Here is a 16,703-nt window from a genome sequence, read left to right as displayed (position 1 = left end):
ACAAGCCAAGTTCACTTAGCCTCTCGGCCACAGTTCACATATTCTCTTAATAGTCTAACCAATAATTAGTAATTATAATCACGAAAAAAAAAATCAAAACTTTACAGAATAACTATTTTTAATTTCATACCAGGCTCTAGGTTTACTTACCTCTGAAAGTTCAGTGTTTGTGTTAAAAAACTTGGTGATTGTGTCTATTGCATTTGCCCAGGTGAACATATGCTGGCCAAATCTGAAATGTAGTAATCCTATAGTTTTATTATTGTTTTATTAATGACATTAAGCGGTTAAATAAGCTGCTTTTGATTTAGAAAAAAAATAGATAGAATATCAACTATTATTATGTGACCATTATAGTAGAAACATAATAACTATATTTATTTGATGAATAAAATACATAATAGTTTATCTTTTTTATATAAATAAATCCCAGACCACAAGAGAGGAAAACTTGAAAACACAGACCTATATATATATTATACGGTATAAACTATATAGGTATGTGTTTGATCATCCACCCATAAAAGTGACTTGGGTTTATTAAAAGTATTTTTCAAAAATAAAAGTGTATATTTTCTTTTAAACCTAATAAAATACACAGAAACACACAAACAGAAAAGCACATTTCTTATACCATATGGTAGGACTTATTCACATAAGTAGAGGCGCGGTGATAGAGCGGTAGAGCGCTTGGCTTCTGAAACGAAGAGTCCTGTTAACCGTGGGCCACAGAAACAGATGCCCTTTCCATCATCTGCCCCCTAGATGGCAAGATCTGATACAAGCATATGTATTAGAGCAGTGTTTAACATGAATACCTGAGTTTAAGTTTCTAATTTTCATGCACGACTAGATTTTACACATGGATATCTGTAGTGTTACTGTAACTCTTATCCAACGTATTTTTATAAACTTCTGTAATTTATAGTTGTGTCTGTTGGACCGTTGGGGCACCACACAAGAACTGTTAACCGTCTTTCTCCATTCCTCCGTGTCCTTTACCTTGGATAGAATTCCATTTACTGACAGACGTGTCCCTTCTTTGGTGTTGTCTTCCTATCTTTTTCTCTGTCTTCCTCTTCTTCTCCTTCCTGGTACTGTTCCCTGAAGGAAGGTCTTTTGAGAGACCTGAGGACCTTGTGATGTGGCCATAGAGTTTGATTTTACGGTTTTTTTTTTTACAGTGGTTAGCAGGTCACTTGGGCTAGATAATAATCTATCGTGGTGGAATATGTAGATTAGAGTAACTTATTTTAGTAAGTTAATTTTTGTTCAGCTATATAAAGATGTTTATAGTTGTCTAATGGAAATTTGATACAGGTGATATCGGGTACGTAGTCATCATGAACAAAAAGAGTAACTGCTTATCTTATTGATGACGATACTTCAAAAGAGAGGACCATTATGTCCTACGCATTTCATGTGTCAATCTAGTCATGCATGTTAATCAATGACTTATACTCTGCAAAGTCTTTGGTTTTCTTGTCTGATTTAGGCAGCCCATTCCATGCTCTAATGGCACTAACTAGGGAAGAAGGAGCACTTGAACAAATTTGTCCCAGCATATGCCGTAAAAAATATGTCTGATTATTTAATTAAATTTGTCTTACCATTTTTAAGTTAGGGTTCAGTATCTTATGGATTTTTGATACTTTACTATTTATCCTACTACGCCATAATGCCTAATCAAATGTGAATATTAGTTTCTTATTAATCTTGCAAATCTATTTGGCGTCTGTTCTACCTTTTATATGTTATATTCATGAGCTGTGGGATCCCAAAACATAGGTTGCATATTCTAATATAGGCCTGACTAATGTTAAATAGCAAATTGCTGGGAGTAACTAAAGTATGACGAATGCTGTTTGTGCGTGTCTTTTGTTAATTGAATGACTAGACGAATGCTAATGACTTGGCAGACTAAAAATGTATTTCATCTGCCTGGTCGTGCGGTTTGCGCGCTGGACTGTCGTTCGGATTAATCGACGGTCGAGGGTTCAAACCCTGCCCGCTCCCATCCCCCGTCGTCCTGCGGGAGGTTTGGACTAGGAAGTAAACTATCTTCAACTCTGAAGGAACATCCGAAACATGTAAAACAAACAAACAAGCTCTCTCGATTCTCTGTCTATAACCTGACTATCAGATTCAAATTTGCCTTTTACCTTTACGCGCATGCAATTCCCTGTTAGATTAGCATTTGCACAAGGTCAAACATTCAAAAAAGATATGCCTGTATCTTCCAAAACCTGTTTTTAGTCGTGGACAGTTGTATGTTGCTCTCTCCAGAGTTCCTTCTTTTCATTTACTCACAGTCGTTTGCACAACCTCACCCCAATTGGAGACCTGCGTCTTTCAAGAAGTGTTCACCCGTCACTAAATAGTGGCGTATGCTACGCCGTGCGTCGACTAGTATATTATTACTGAGAGTTAAGAGAGTTGAAAGAGAAAGTTAAGAGCGAGAGAGAGAGAGCGCGATGAGAGAAAAAGAATTGAGAGAGCGAGTTGAGAGGTTGAGTTGAGAGAGAGAGAGAGAGAGAGAGAGAATTGCCAGGACTGAGTTCTGGTCAGCCTGGGTCTCCTGTTTACTGTAGAGGAGAAGGGGGGCAATCCAGGTTGTTGACTTCAAAACTGTTATTGTATTAGGTAGTGGTACAGCTTCCGGCCATCTTGTTGCCAAATCAACTAACGTTAAAATGAATCTATTCTCTCGATGTGTCATTTGGAGTGGTCCTATGATATCAATAGCAACTTTAGCAAATGGAGTGGAAATAATAGTCATGCGCCCTAGTTCTACCATTACAGCTTTTCTTGGGTGTTTACCTCCTTGACAAAGGTCACAACATTTAATGTATTTTTTAATTTCTTTATCTACCCCAGGCCAAAAGAAATGCGAATATACCCGATACTTGGTTCTATTTATAGACATATGTCCAGCTAAAGGTGTAGAGAGTGCTATTTCTAACACTGGTTCACGTCTATTCGTAGGGATTACAAGTTGTCGCTCTATTACCATCCATCCATCCATCCCAGTGGCGCTACAGCCCATGGAGGGCTCTGGCCTGCTTTAACACATCCTTCCATTCAGATCTCTCCTGGGCCTTTCGTCTCCATGCCCTAACCCCAAGCTGCTTCAGATCTGCTTCCATGTCATCTATCCATTGCATTCGGGGTCTGCCTTTGAGTCGCCTGCCTTTTGGTTTTTGCCTGTATACGATTTTCGCCCCTCTGTTGTCTGACATTCTTTCAAGGTGACCTGCCCAACGTAGTCTGTTCTTTTTTATTTCGTTCACTATTGGTGGGTCTTCATATAATTGATATAACTCATGGTTAGTGCGTGTCCTCCACCCTCTATTACCCCAGGGCTATCTTTTCTTTCATTCTTTGTACAGTAGTCCTTCTTCAATTATAAATGATACCAATCCCTTCTTTCTATTCTTCTACCATTCCTGCATTCGCTTTTTCCCATAGTCTAAATAAAGAACGATCATTTCTTTGATCCTCTCTTAAAATCACTGTGTCCAGTTCCATCCATTTACTTAAGCCAACCCTGTCATTATCTTCTGAATTGACCCTAGTGTCTTCTGCTTTGGGAGAGAGAGAATCATTATTATAGCTTTTATATAGCGCTACTTTCATGCTTATAGCATGCTCAGAGCGCTTTGGTCCAATCTCATTTGTGGACCGGTGGGGGGGGGGGGGAGGGGGTATCTAGGAGTTGGTTTTCCGTGCTGCCTTTAGGCGCTCAGTAATCGCAACTCTGCCCGAGTCGGGTGTCAAACCTCGAGCCCCCTTCTAGGTAGCCAAGACAAGCCAAGTTCAAGCGCACTTAGCCTCTCGACCACGCTTCCCAGAATTTAGAGATTGAGCTGAGAGAGAGAGATGAGCGAGAGTCGGACAGATTGTGTTAAGAGAGAGAGAGAGAGAGAGAGAATATTGAGACTGAAAGAGAGGAATGAGAGAGTTGTGAGAGTTGTGAGAGAGAGCTGAGAAAGTTGAGAGAAAGTTGAAAGAGAGAGAGAGAGAGATGAGAGAGAAATTTGAGAGAGCAAGAGGAAATAGCGTGTCTCAATAAAAGATTTGTACTGGTCCAAGAATAAACCTACTAATTAAAAACCATCATTATAAAAGAAGTCACACCATATCAACAACAGTACACCATCTAAAGCACACATTTAAAAAAATTATTGTTTATCTTACTTCTTAGTCAATTTCTGAAAGTTTTCTCTGAAGAAAAGCCAAGCCAATGGTTTTCCACTTGGGTTTTGAGCAACAAGTGTTAAGACGCGAAGAGCGTCATGGGTTGGTATAGGAGAATTCTCTATCAGTATATCATTCATAAAACTAAAAAAAACAAACAAAAAAAAATTATTTTGGTTATAAAAACAAAAATATATTTTAAGGCTTTAGTTTTGGAATCATTTTATTACATTTTATTAAAAATAATATAAAAGTTATCCTTTTATGTCAGGTACCCATTGGAGCTGGGTGGACTCAGAGGTGCCCTAATGATCCCTAAATTAAAAATCCCAGTCTTCACCAGGATTCGAATCAGAACCCCTCGGTACGGAAGCCTAGCGCTTTATGTCCTTAGACGTGTACAGGTAATGGAAAAGGGACGTAACTTTCAATTCATTATTTACTGCACTTTCAGTACACTATTTACTGCACTTTCAGTACACTATTTACTGTATTTTATAAATACACCATTCACTGTACTTTAAATACACTATTTACAGCTCATTAATACACCATTCACTGCATTTTATAAATACACTATTTACTGCACTTTTAAAACATTTTTACTGCACTTTCAATACATTATTTACTGCATTTTTAATAAAATATTTACTGCACTTTCAATACACTATTTAATTTACTGCAATTTCACCACTATTTACTGCACTTGTTTTTATACAGTTTACATTTTTATACATTTTTACTTGCACTTTCAATACACAATTTACTGTACTTTTAATACACTATTTAAATTACTGCATTGTCAGTGCACTATTTACTGCACTTTAAATACACTATTTACTGCACTTTTACTTCACTATTTACTGCACTTTCAATACGCTATTTACTGCAACTTTATAAATACATTGTTTATTGCACTTTCAATGAAATAGTTACTACACTTTTAATACCCCGACTATCTTCATCGACCCGCCCACAAAATACTTCCCACATGAATTAATCTTTCATCAGCAAAGCAAAACTACGAAATTCCCCAACCAGCAAGACATTATTGGGATGTCCTGATCTTGGAAATTCCCCAACCAGCAAGACATTATTGGGATGTCCTGATCTTTGAAATTCCCCAACCAGCAAGACATTATTGGGATGTCCTGATCTTCGAAATTCCCCCAACCAGCAAGACACTATTGGGATGTCCTGATCTTCGAAATTCCCCAACCAGCAAGACATTATTGGGATGTCCTGATCTTCGAAATTCCCCAACCAGCAAGACATTATTGGGATGTCCTGATCTTCGAAATTTCCCAACCAGCAAGACATTATTGGGATGTCCTGATCTTCAGAAGCATTATTTCACATTTATGTAATGACCTAATCTGCAACACACCAGAAAAATACTTTAACTATAAACATAATGTTGCAATGATGATGTAATGTACTCTAACTAGTCTCTAACCCTAACCCTAACAGTATTGTTATCTACTACAGCACCTTCCCACAATAAGTTAATGACCTTTACTGGTACTAAAGCAAGGTCGCTGAGAGGTAAAGCACTTTGCTTTAAAACCAGGGGCTCTTGGGTTCGATTCCTAATTCCTAGTGAAGACTGGGATTTTTTTATTTCTGGATCTTTAGGGCACCCCTGAGTCTACCCAGCTCTAATTAGTACCTGACATTAGTTGGTGAAAAAAGTAAATGCGTTTTTTTGTTGTTGTACTGAAGCATTCTTTAACCATGACTTTTGCATCAGAAGGAAGGTCCTAAAGGTTTACTGTACTTACTAAACTGATACCTTAGTTAGAGCCCATAAAAACATAGCATTTTATTTCTGGATCTTTAGGGCACCTCTGAGTCTACCCAGCTCTAATTAGTACCTGACATTAGTTGGTGAAAAAAGTAAATGCGGTTTTTTTTGTTGTTGTACTGAAGCATTCTTTAACCATGGGCCACAGAAATAGATGACATTTGCAGCAGAAGGAAGGTCCTAAAGGTTTACTGTACTTACTAAACTAATACTTAGCTAGAGCCCATAAAAACATAGAGTTTCACAGAATCACACAATCATTTCATTGAAAGGTGATCATTGAGACAGGGCCGTCTTTACAAATTGCAGGGCCCAATTTAAAGGACCCTTTTCGAGGCCCCTCTTCTATTTTTGATGTACAATATCTACTGTTCATTATATCGTTATATCAACATTCATTATATGACACGCATAACAAGCAACTCAAATCCAATTCGCGCCAGTGGGTTAAATTAAAATAATGTCAGAAAAATGTTAAGGCTTTAAGTTCTGCATCTTTAAAAAGCCTATGACAAGAGCCAGGAATGATAATAATGTGCTAAATGTAGATCTTACTCTCTAACTAAACTAGGTCACTACAAAGTTTACCTGTTGAGAATCCATGGATAAAGTGAACAGGATAGTCCTCCCAGAAGTAAGTTTTTTTCTGCGGTTTCATTGGTCTCCTTGTACATCTAAAAAACGAAGTGAAAGTTTGTACAAAGATTATATAAACTCAATCTGTCTGTCTGTCTGTCTGGCCAAAAGTTTGTTCACATTATTTCTCCCAAACCTAATCTCGGATCAAGCTGTAATTTTGCACAATTATTTCTTTTACCTGACAACACAAGAATCAATAACAAAATATTTACCAGTTAGTTAATGAACTATAGTTAATTAATTTTTATTTTTTTTTTGGAACCTCGAACAAGGGAAAGAAATTGTACTTGACTGAAGTTGTGGTATAGAGCTGAATTAGTGGCATTTAAAGGTCACCGCTTTAATGTAAGTTTGAAACAAACAATAGATAACTGTACAATCTTCTATTTTCAAAGAACACCACTGGCGGAGTGGTTAGCATGTCGGATTGTGGAGGTTTGAGCCATGAGTTCAAATTCAAGTCATTCCCTCCCTCCTTATTTTTATTTTATAAATGCTTTTAAAAAGCGATTATAAGAAATAATCACATTAACTGTGGGAAGCGTGGTTGAGAGGCTAAGGGGGCTATGAAGGGGGGCTCGAGGTTCGATACTCGACTCGGGCAGAGTTGTGTTTACTGAGCGCCTAAAGGCAGCACGGAAAAAAACTTCTCCTAAAAACCTCCCCCCACTGGTCCACAACTGAGATTGGACCAAAGCGCTCTGAGCATGCTATAAGCATATATATATATATATATATATATATATATATATATATATATATATAAGTAGTATTTTCCATAAGAAAACATCAATGTGAAATATTTAACAGACCTTATAAGCAAAATCCCATTCTTGGACTCCACTAGCATGGATGGCATAACAGTACACAGTCGGTTTTAAGTCGGTTTCAATTCTAATGAAATAAAAAATACCATGAGACTTAAAGTTCTTGATACATACAGTGGTTCTAAAGTTATTGAGCTTTATACTGCTCCTAGTTTTGTTACCCTGCCTTGCACCAGTGTTTTTTGGTGCGCACGAGCGCACTATTGAACGTTGGGTTAGAAGAAAGAACAGTGCATCAAGTGATTAGGGAAAGTCTGAATTGTTGGGGAACTTTTGTGCTTCCTGAAGGCTATAGTAGGGCCTGGAGCGAAACAGGGAACGGCTCTGTTGTGGCCCGTATTCAGAAAATGATTGGTAGAATTAAGAACAAGACTGTTTGAATATAGAAGGCTGTTAAGTGACTTATTTATTGTAGAACTTTGTTGAGTTGCCTTTCTAAAATTTACAACATTGTTAGTTTTGTTTGGAAATAAATATATTGTGCAATGTTTTTAGCGTCCATAAAAGTAGTGGCGTAGACAGACGAATGACGTTGCAGAATGTGGGTACATGATTGGAGAACAAGATGGCTAGGAATGAGAGAAAGAAGGATATTGATAGAGATTAAGCGCTTGTCTTCCGAATCAAGTGTCGTGGGTTCCAATCTTGGTGAAGAGTGAGATTTTGAATTTGGGTATTTTAGGACATCCCTGAGTCCACCAGACTCTAATGGGTACCTGACTTGGGGAAAGTAAAGACGGTTGATCGTTGTGCTGGCCATATGGCACCCTGCTGTTTAACCGTTGCCACAGAAACAGATGATCTTAACTCTTTCTCTCCTAACTGACGATACCAACGTTGATTCCATCAGAATGTGGTAAATAATTATGGAGAGAAAGAGTTAAGTTTCTGAAAGGGAAACTTCACTTATTGTTTGTTTTTTACTCAATTTTGTCTTGATTAAGTATATTATAGTTAATTGTAATGTCCCTTGGCTAGTCTAAACTCGCTCAAACAAGGGAGGCAGCTTTGAGTTCGAAAGCACACGAAGGAAATGCTCCCGTCGTCTCGGCGTGGCATCTCCATGGAAACGTCCGTCCGGGGAAGCGGAAAGGCTAAGAATGAGAGCAAACAGGGCTACCAGTGCATATTCCATATTTTAAACACCTAGGATTCTTCTGAGCCAGCGAAGGCGAATTGACCCGTTAATCTAAGAATCCGAAGAATGTAAAACAAACAAGCTGAGTATATTTTAAGATAAAAAGGGAAATAAATCTTATTCCAACTTACAAATTATTTTGGGGATTATCCATCCATGCCTTGAAAAGACGTTTGCTAGCATCAAGACATTCTTGAATTCCATTTCTACAAGCCAGATATGCTATGGTTGCTCTAGCTAGTCTACAAACACAAATTTGTCAAAAAGAAAAAAAATCTGAATGCCTATAAAGAAGATTAACATCCGTGTACCAGTAAGGGTAAAGAGCATGAAATGGGTTGCCTGAGCCAGCCAGGAACAACCAGGGACCTAGCAGAATTTAGGTCATTGGTTAATTAATATGCATGACTAAATGCATGGCGCGTAGGACGTAATCATCTTCTTTTTTTGAAGTAAAAGGCTGCTGACAATAGTTAATCCCAGGCAGTGGCGTCACTAGGGTGGGTGTCACCCCCCCCCCCCCCCCCGCTCCCACGCGGAGAAAAAGTTCGTGTTTTATGTTTGTTTGTTTAACCATAATACACATACTTTATAATTGACTACATTAATTGATTGTTAAACAATTATAAAATGTCAATGAAATTAAAATTTCAGTTGTTACAATTTATCTATAGTTCAATTTTGCTAGAATGCAACCTTAAGTTGATTATAGTGTTGTTGTTGTTTTTTTTTCTTTTCTGGATTTCAAACTTGAAAACGTATCAATCCCTATAATTAATTTCTTGTAGGATTTCCTTTTTAATAAATTTACCGGTTGTGAAAGTGTCGTCTGTTCCATTGTAGAACGTGTAATGCTTTTGTTAAAGAAAAAGTTGAATTAGCCACCACATTGTCAATAGTTTAAAGGTAGGCCTAGTCTTATGTATCGTTGTTTGTTGTTTTACATGTTTCGGATGTTCCTTCAGAGTTGAAGATAATTACTTCCTAGTCCAAACCTCCCGCAGGACGACGGGGGATGGGAGCGGGCAGGGTTTGAACCCTGGACCATCGATAAATCCGAACGACAGTCCAGCGCGCAAACCGCACGACCAGGCAGCCATCCTCGTTGACCTAGTGTGCAGCTTCCCCGCAGTTGTTGTTGAGTTTTATAAGTGCTATCTTGGGTTGTTTTAAATAGGAAGAATCAAAGAGTTTTCCAGGCTTTGGGGGAATGTTTTTGCATCGGTTAGAAAGATAATCAGACTGCATGTGTGAGATACTTGGATGATTTGCTAGCATGGTAGCAGCTAGTCCAGGATGTGATTTCTGATACTTACAAAGGGTCTTTCTTTTAAGCATTGTGACATAATCTATCTCAGGTTTAGTGAGACTTTAGTGAGGCTTATTGTAATACTGAACTTTTGACACATAGCTGCCAACGCATTTATTTGCCTTTGTAATTCATCTTGTGAATAATAGTTCAGTGCATTAGCATTGGCAATCTTACTTAGACTTAGTCCTCCCGCGCCGTTTGGCGCATTGGGCGGCAAGCTGTCTCCATAAAGATCTGTCACTGGCAATGCCTGAAGCCTCCTCCCACCTGGTGTCCACTGTTCTGAGGTCCTCCATGAAGGTGTGTCGCCAAGTAATACGAGGACGTCCCTGTTTGCGCTTTCCTCGTTTTGGCTTCCATGTTATCGCAACTCTTGGTGTGCGTAATTCATTTTGACGTAGAACATATCCCGCAAGCCTCATGCGACGCTCAGTCACAACCTCACTAAGTGTTCGACTCCCAGTTCGGCATAGGATTTCCTTGTTTGAGAGCCGATCTGTGTGACTGACTCCCAAAATCCGTCTCAGCCATCTCTGTTGAACCACATTTAGTCTTTTCTCAATTTTGACAGATGACTTCGTCTCACATGCACATGTAGCAGTTGGAATGACGATTGTGTTGAGAAGGTGTATTTTTGTCTCGAGTCCAATGGCCTGGCTAGTCCAAATAGGCTGCAGCCTTTGGAAAATGCTCCCTGCCTTTCCTATTCGGCACGCTACATCATGGTAAGCATCTCCATCATTTGTTATGATGCTGCCAAGGTAAGTGAATTTATCCAGCTCTTCAAGCTTTGACTCGCCATGTCTGACGGGGACACCCTTTGCCTTATATCCCACTCGCATAATTTTAGTCTTACCCAAGTTTATGCGGAGGCCAATTTTGGGTGCCTCTCTGTCTAGGCTCTCCGTCATTTCTTGAATGCATTGCGTTGGCATTCAGAATACCCCAAATGATCCCTTAGTCTAATAATCCACTCTTGACACATAGCTGCCAAAGCATTTACTTTCCTTTGTAATTCATCTTGTGAATAACAGGTCAGTGCCACATCATCAGCAAACACCAGTTTCCTAATCGGAATACCTCAAATTATCCATTATTCTAATAATCCTGAAATTCTTCCCAGAGAAGAAAACTCAGGTGCTGCGCCATCAATGAAAAGATTTTGTTTTATTTTAACACGCACTTAGGTTTATACACACTTATATAGCTCGAGGACTTACATGACTTCATTGTTTGGAACAGAGTTTCCAGAGTTGTCCATTCCATAATACTGAAAGGAATCTTTTAATAGCTTCTGCATAAATGCCTATTAAAAAGAAAGAAAAAAAAAAGTCAAGTCTAGTTTAATTTACTACTGATTAGGTATTTTTAATATAACTCACATTACCCTAAAATATCATTCTTTAGATTTGGTATCATAACACTTGCGCCATCCTTGTATGTAAAAACCATTTTCGAACAGTATGATACATAACTTATGTAAATGTCCATGGTACATATATATCTGGGTTGTTGACTTTGATCTGGCTTTTTGCCCAGATGCAGCGTCAGAGAATTGTGTTTCGACAATGTTTGTTTGTCAATCTCCTATTTTAAAAAAGGAGATATATCTGAAACTACAGACCAGTGTCACTCGCAAGGATCAGATGTGAAATACTAGAACTTGTAATATGTAACAAGTTCATTGTCTACTCCATATCAATATGGCTTTAGAAAATATATGTCAAGGAAAATTCAACTAATAAAGCCTAATTGATAATCTATTTCAAAAGGCTTAGATAATAGATATATCATTTTATTAGACCTTTCTAATGCATTTGACAAAGTTAACCACCATATAAAGCTGAACAAAAAAAATATTGCAGGATAGTTGTCCAGCAATGGATTCAGAATTTTACTGATTGGTACAGAACAAAGTGAGGCACGGTGGCTGAGTGGTAAAGCGCTTGGCTTCTGAACCGGCGGTCCCGGGTTCGAATCCTGGTGAAGACTGGGCTTTTTAATTTCGTGATCTTTTGGCACCCAGCTCTAATGGGTACCTGACATTAGTAGGGGAAATTTAAGGCGTTGGTCGTTGTGCTGACCACATGACACCCTCGTAAACCGTAGGCCACAGAATCAGATAACCTTTACATCATCTGCCCTATAGGTCTGAAAGGGTAGCTTTACTTTCTTTTTACTAGAACAAAGTGTAATAATAAATGGTCCCCCATCAACACTAATCCCGATGACAGTAAACTCAGTCTTTGGCCTTTTACTCTTTCTGATTTATAAAAAATGACAAAACAAATTGCATTTGTTTAGAAACAAAATTCGATTATTTTCAGATAACTACGTAATATAGGCCTATAGAGCAATAAAAACAACACAAGATAATTACTAAGAGAATTAGAAGAATTACACAAATGTCTTTCAACCAAGATAAATGTCAATTCATAGACATGAATAAATATAGACTGGAAAAAGGAAGTAACTTCATGTAACTTGAAAACATGTATATCTATTGTATTCGGATTTCCGAAATATGAAAAATTGCATGATCTTCATTCTTAGAGATTAAAACAAAACTACACTGCCTCCTTATTTACAATATATATAGGTGTGTATAGATATGAATACTTAACTTTTATACTGCTCATAAATGCTGTATAATAAAGTACACAAAATTGCAAGTCACAAATTTTCGTTTCATAAAACTCTTTAATTGGCCAGTCTATATTTATTGATGTCTATGTGTCAATTATTAAGAGTAGCAACCCTTCCCATGTAAAACAAAACAAAAACAAAATCTACTTATTTTATTCATGGTGAACCAGTTAGGGATGCAGACAGAAAAAAGCAAAATGGAAAACAACAAGAAAGAATGAAATAAGCTGTCATTGAATAAAATTCTATTCAAGGAAGTATCCATAAGGTGCATTGGTTTGACTACATACCAGACACAGAAATGTGACCTAGAATTAGGATAGGTCATAAGACCAGTGACCTGTACTGTACTGGCAAGTTAGTCCAGTGGTACTTTGTGGTCCCAATTATACTATCTAGGCTAATAACTATAGCCTCTAGATGTACAAAACTACTGAGACAGACAAGTAATAAGTCTGAGATTTCAGTTGCAACAAAAAAGGGAGTTTATTTACAAACAAAAGAAAAAGATCATGAAAAATATAAATGGCAATAAAGGCTCACCAAAGAAAATGACATAATGAAACAAAGCAAAGTAGCAAGACAGTTTCCGGTCAATATAATTAACCCTCAAAATGCTCCTGTATGTTTTTTTGAAAGACATCTTTTGTTTAGATACGAGACAGTAGTGTGTCTCATGAAGGACGTCATTTCATTGTTTATGCATGTATATTATTGTAACCCATCTTTTTGGTTTTTCGGCATAAGACATTATTGTGCCTCTATGATTGATGGTGGTTCTTTAAGTAGACCTAGAATCTATCCAATTTACATAAACCAACTTAGACCGACTTAGTACTAACAAATAAATAAAGTCTACTTAGCTCATTATCGAAATACTCTTCCCACAACAGTGGCACACTCCTCTTGAGTAACACAGCAATAGTACAACAACACAAGTAGTAGTTAAACATTAGGGAGATTTTGTTCAAACTACACTGGTCAGTTGAAAGACTCAAGAGAGAGTGGCCATTGTAAACAGTTAACAGGGACTTGAATCAAGTAATAAAGGGGTCTAACTCTAATAAAAAAAAATAACGGTAGCCACCCTGATTGTCACTCTTGTCAGAGCTGTCCAACATGAACAGTGTCAATGCGTAGTAAAAAGTTCCCTACTTCGATGGAAGGAAGCCAGGCCATCGCCTTTCCAAACAACTTTTGTACCAGGAGTTGTGTGCCGGAAAGCGCTCACAGAAAGATCAATACAAACGCTTTAAAGAAACTCTCAAGAGCTCCTTCAAGGAGTGCGACATCGACATTCACGGCTGGGAAGCACTAGCTCTCGATCGCTCCTCATGGTGAGAAGCTGCGAGTCTCGGAGTCTTAAGATTTGAAGCAAGAAGAGTGGCCATGGCGAAAGAGCGCCGAATCAACAAAAAGCTGAGAGAAGAAGCAGGCCTATCTGCAACTGACAAACAAAACCTAACCATGAAACATATGCGGCCGGCCTTTAAAACGAGGATTGGACTTTACAGTCATCTTCGAGTCCATAGGAAATGAGAAATGTGCTCATCTTCGACCACGAAGGAGGAGCTCTATTCAAGGTAAAAAATTAAAAGGAATGGAGAAGAATGGTTGACAGATCTTATGTGGTTAACCATTCAACAGACTAAGGGATAGGTGAAGGTGAAACCAGTTTTTTTTTTCCTTTTCTTTTCTATTACCTAGTCTGTTGGGGCACCATGCAAGACTCGTTGACCATTTCTCTGGGTGTCAATTTGTGTCTAGAAGCCTTTGAGAGAGAGCACTCCAACAGTCTCTTTCAGAGGCCATCTACTGCCAGCTACTTTGCTCTATGCCAGTGAGGGCAAAATGAGCCTGATCTCATTTTTATTTTTTTTTTGGGGTGGGGGTTGTTTTTTGTCACGCCGTTCAACTTTGAGTTCGCCATGCAAGCACCATTTCTTTCCATTGTTCGAAAATTGAAATAAAGTAATTAATTACCAGTAACTAATGGTTAATTTTTAAAACAATTATTCTCGTTGAGCCAGGTACAAGAAATAGTCGCCCAAAACTTGGTCTGAGATGAGGTGTTTAAGAAATAACCTGTGCAAACTTTTATCTGACAGACACACAGACAGACAGACAGAGTTTTATATAGTATAAAGTAATTATATGTGTACTGACTTACTACTGACTGACCTGGAAGCTTCGAAATGCAGAACTCGATATTAGCATTTGACTAATGTAATTCATTTCCAATCTCGTAACAGTCCAGGGGACATACTCTCTTTCATTTCTAAGGTAGTCCATGATTGAGAAAACAGTTTCTAAATCTAAGTTATCCGATCTGTGATGTACATATTAGTATTCAGCATAAGTTTTAAAAACAAAATACAGGACAAAATCATATTAATAAATGAATAGTATTGTTAGGTCAAAAGAAATGAACTCTACATGATAAGATATAAAATCTACATGATTAGCTCTAAACTCTACATGACGAAGTCTAAACTCGATGAAACTCTACAAACTTAACTCTGCATGATTAAATATACATCATTAAGTCTAACTCTACATAGTTAACTCTAAACTCTACATGATTAACTCTAAACTCTACATGATTAACTCTAAATTCCACATGATTAAGTCATATACATGATTAAATCTAAACTATAATGATTAAACTCTACATGATTAGTTCTAGATGATAAACTCTCATTTCTACATGATTAAGTCATATACATGATTAAATCTAAACTATAATGATTAAACTCTACATGATTAGTTCTAGATGATAAACTCTCATTTCTACATGATTAAGTCATATAGATGATTAAATCTAAACTATAATGATTAAACTCTACATGATTAAGCTCTACACGATTAATTAAATCTGAACTAAAAATGATTAAGCTCTACATTGATTAACTCTAAACTCTACATTGATTAACTGAATTAACACTCCAAAAGCTGCTATACGTTAAACAGGATTTGAAAATAACTTATAAATGTACAGCACGGTGGCTGTGTGGCTAGGCACTTGGCTTCCGAACCTGGGGTCCTGGGTTCGAATTTCGGTGAAGACTGGAATCTTGAATGAGGGCGCCCTTGAGTCCACCCAACTCTAATGGACACCTGACTTGAGATGTGAAAGTAAAGGCTGTTGGTCGTTGTACTGGCTACATGATACCCTGTTCGTTAACCGCTGGTGAAGGAACATCATTTTCCCCAAAAATAGCAAGGTTTGAAAGGGGAACTTATGTCTGTACAGATAACCGAAAGTGTACAGGGGCAAAGCCGTGGCGTAGCAAGGTACCTGTGGGCCCGGGTTTAAGAATATGTTGGTGGGCCCCCCCCCCCTCCTTACGAGACGAAATTTCGAGTGTAACAAAAATGGAGTAGTCTGTAATATTGGTACAATTACCAAAAGACTTTGAAATGTAAAAAAAAAAAAAAAAGCTCAAGTGCTATGAACCCCTTCTCTCTAGGGTTACTAAACTTCAGGCTGTAGGCCCTAATGGTCTTGGGTCCGGGTTCATTGAACTCCTTCGCGCCATGGATGCTACACCACTGGGGCAAAGCTAGGTAGCGTTCGTTAAGCTCCTTACAACACACAATCTCTAAACCCCCCCCCCCACACACACACAAATCTTACAATCTCATAACACGTCACTGCGTATGTACAGTGGCGTAGCTAGGGGGGGGGGGGGGGAAGAAAAGGAAGAATTTGAAAATTTCCCGGCCCCCGCTTGAGGGAGGACCACTATTTTATTTTTACATTAAAAATGAAATATTACTCAAAATGCAGCCATATATATATGTCGCAACTATCTATTCAGTTGTGTAGTAAAAATGTTCACAGCTCTAGTAGCGCCGCTTTCATCAATAGGCGATGACGTCATTTGTGGTATTTTGTTTTGTTTTTTTGTGTGCACTAGTTGCTCTCCCCTTGTCGCTTCGTCGTAATTTTTCATATGACGTCAAAAGCTTTTCTTCTTGGTCGTATGGTGCATTCACGCCATATTGCTCGACTGAAGCAGGCTGTATCTTTTGAGTTCCTGAATTCTCCTTGTGACTTCGTTATTGGACAGCCTTAGCGTTGGCCTTTTTAAATATATTTTTGAAGAAGTATTTGACCCCTGTTTAGGGTGAGTTTTA

At 38.0% G+C, this 16,703-nt stretch overlaps 1 protein-coding gene across 1 annotated transcript in view; it reads right to left on the bottom strand.

Annotated features, from left to right (window-relative positions):
- Positions 1–16,703, bottom strand: part of LOC106079441 (aminopeptidase N-like) — a 92,672-nt gene that overhangs the window by 3,127 nt on the left and 72,842 nt on the right. Inside the window, exons 19-25 of the mRNA XM_056011821.1 lie at positions 14,745–14,892; positions 11,138–11,223; positions 8,737–8,847; positions 7,453–7,534; positions 6,590–6,675; positions 4,198–4,341; positions 151–232 (exon numbers count right to left, since the gene is read on the bottom strand). Coding sequence (XP_055867796.1) covers positions 151–232; positions 4,198–4,341; positions 6,590–6,675; positions 7,453–7,534; positions 8,737–8,847; positions 11,138–11,223; positions 14,745–14,892 — 739 coding nt within the window. The remainder of the gene's footprint in view (positions 1–150; positions 233–4,197; positions 4,342–6,589; positions 6,676–7,452; positions 7,535–8,736; positions 8,848–11,137; positions 11,224–14,744; positions 14,893–16,703) is intronic.

This window comes from Biomphalaria glabrata, chromosome 15 (assembly GCF_947242115.1).
Source record: "Biomphalaria glabrata chromosome 15, xgBioGlab47.1, whole genome shotgun sequence".
In the NCBI taxonomy this organism is placed as follows: Eukaryota; Metazoa; Mollusca; class Gastropoda; family Planorbidae; genus Biomphalaria; species Biomphalaria glabrata.
The sequence above is the reverse complement of the archived record's forward strand: the minus strand, read 5'-3'. Positions and strand labels throughout refer to the sequence as shown.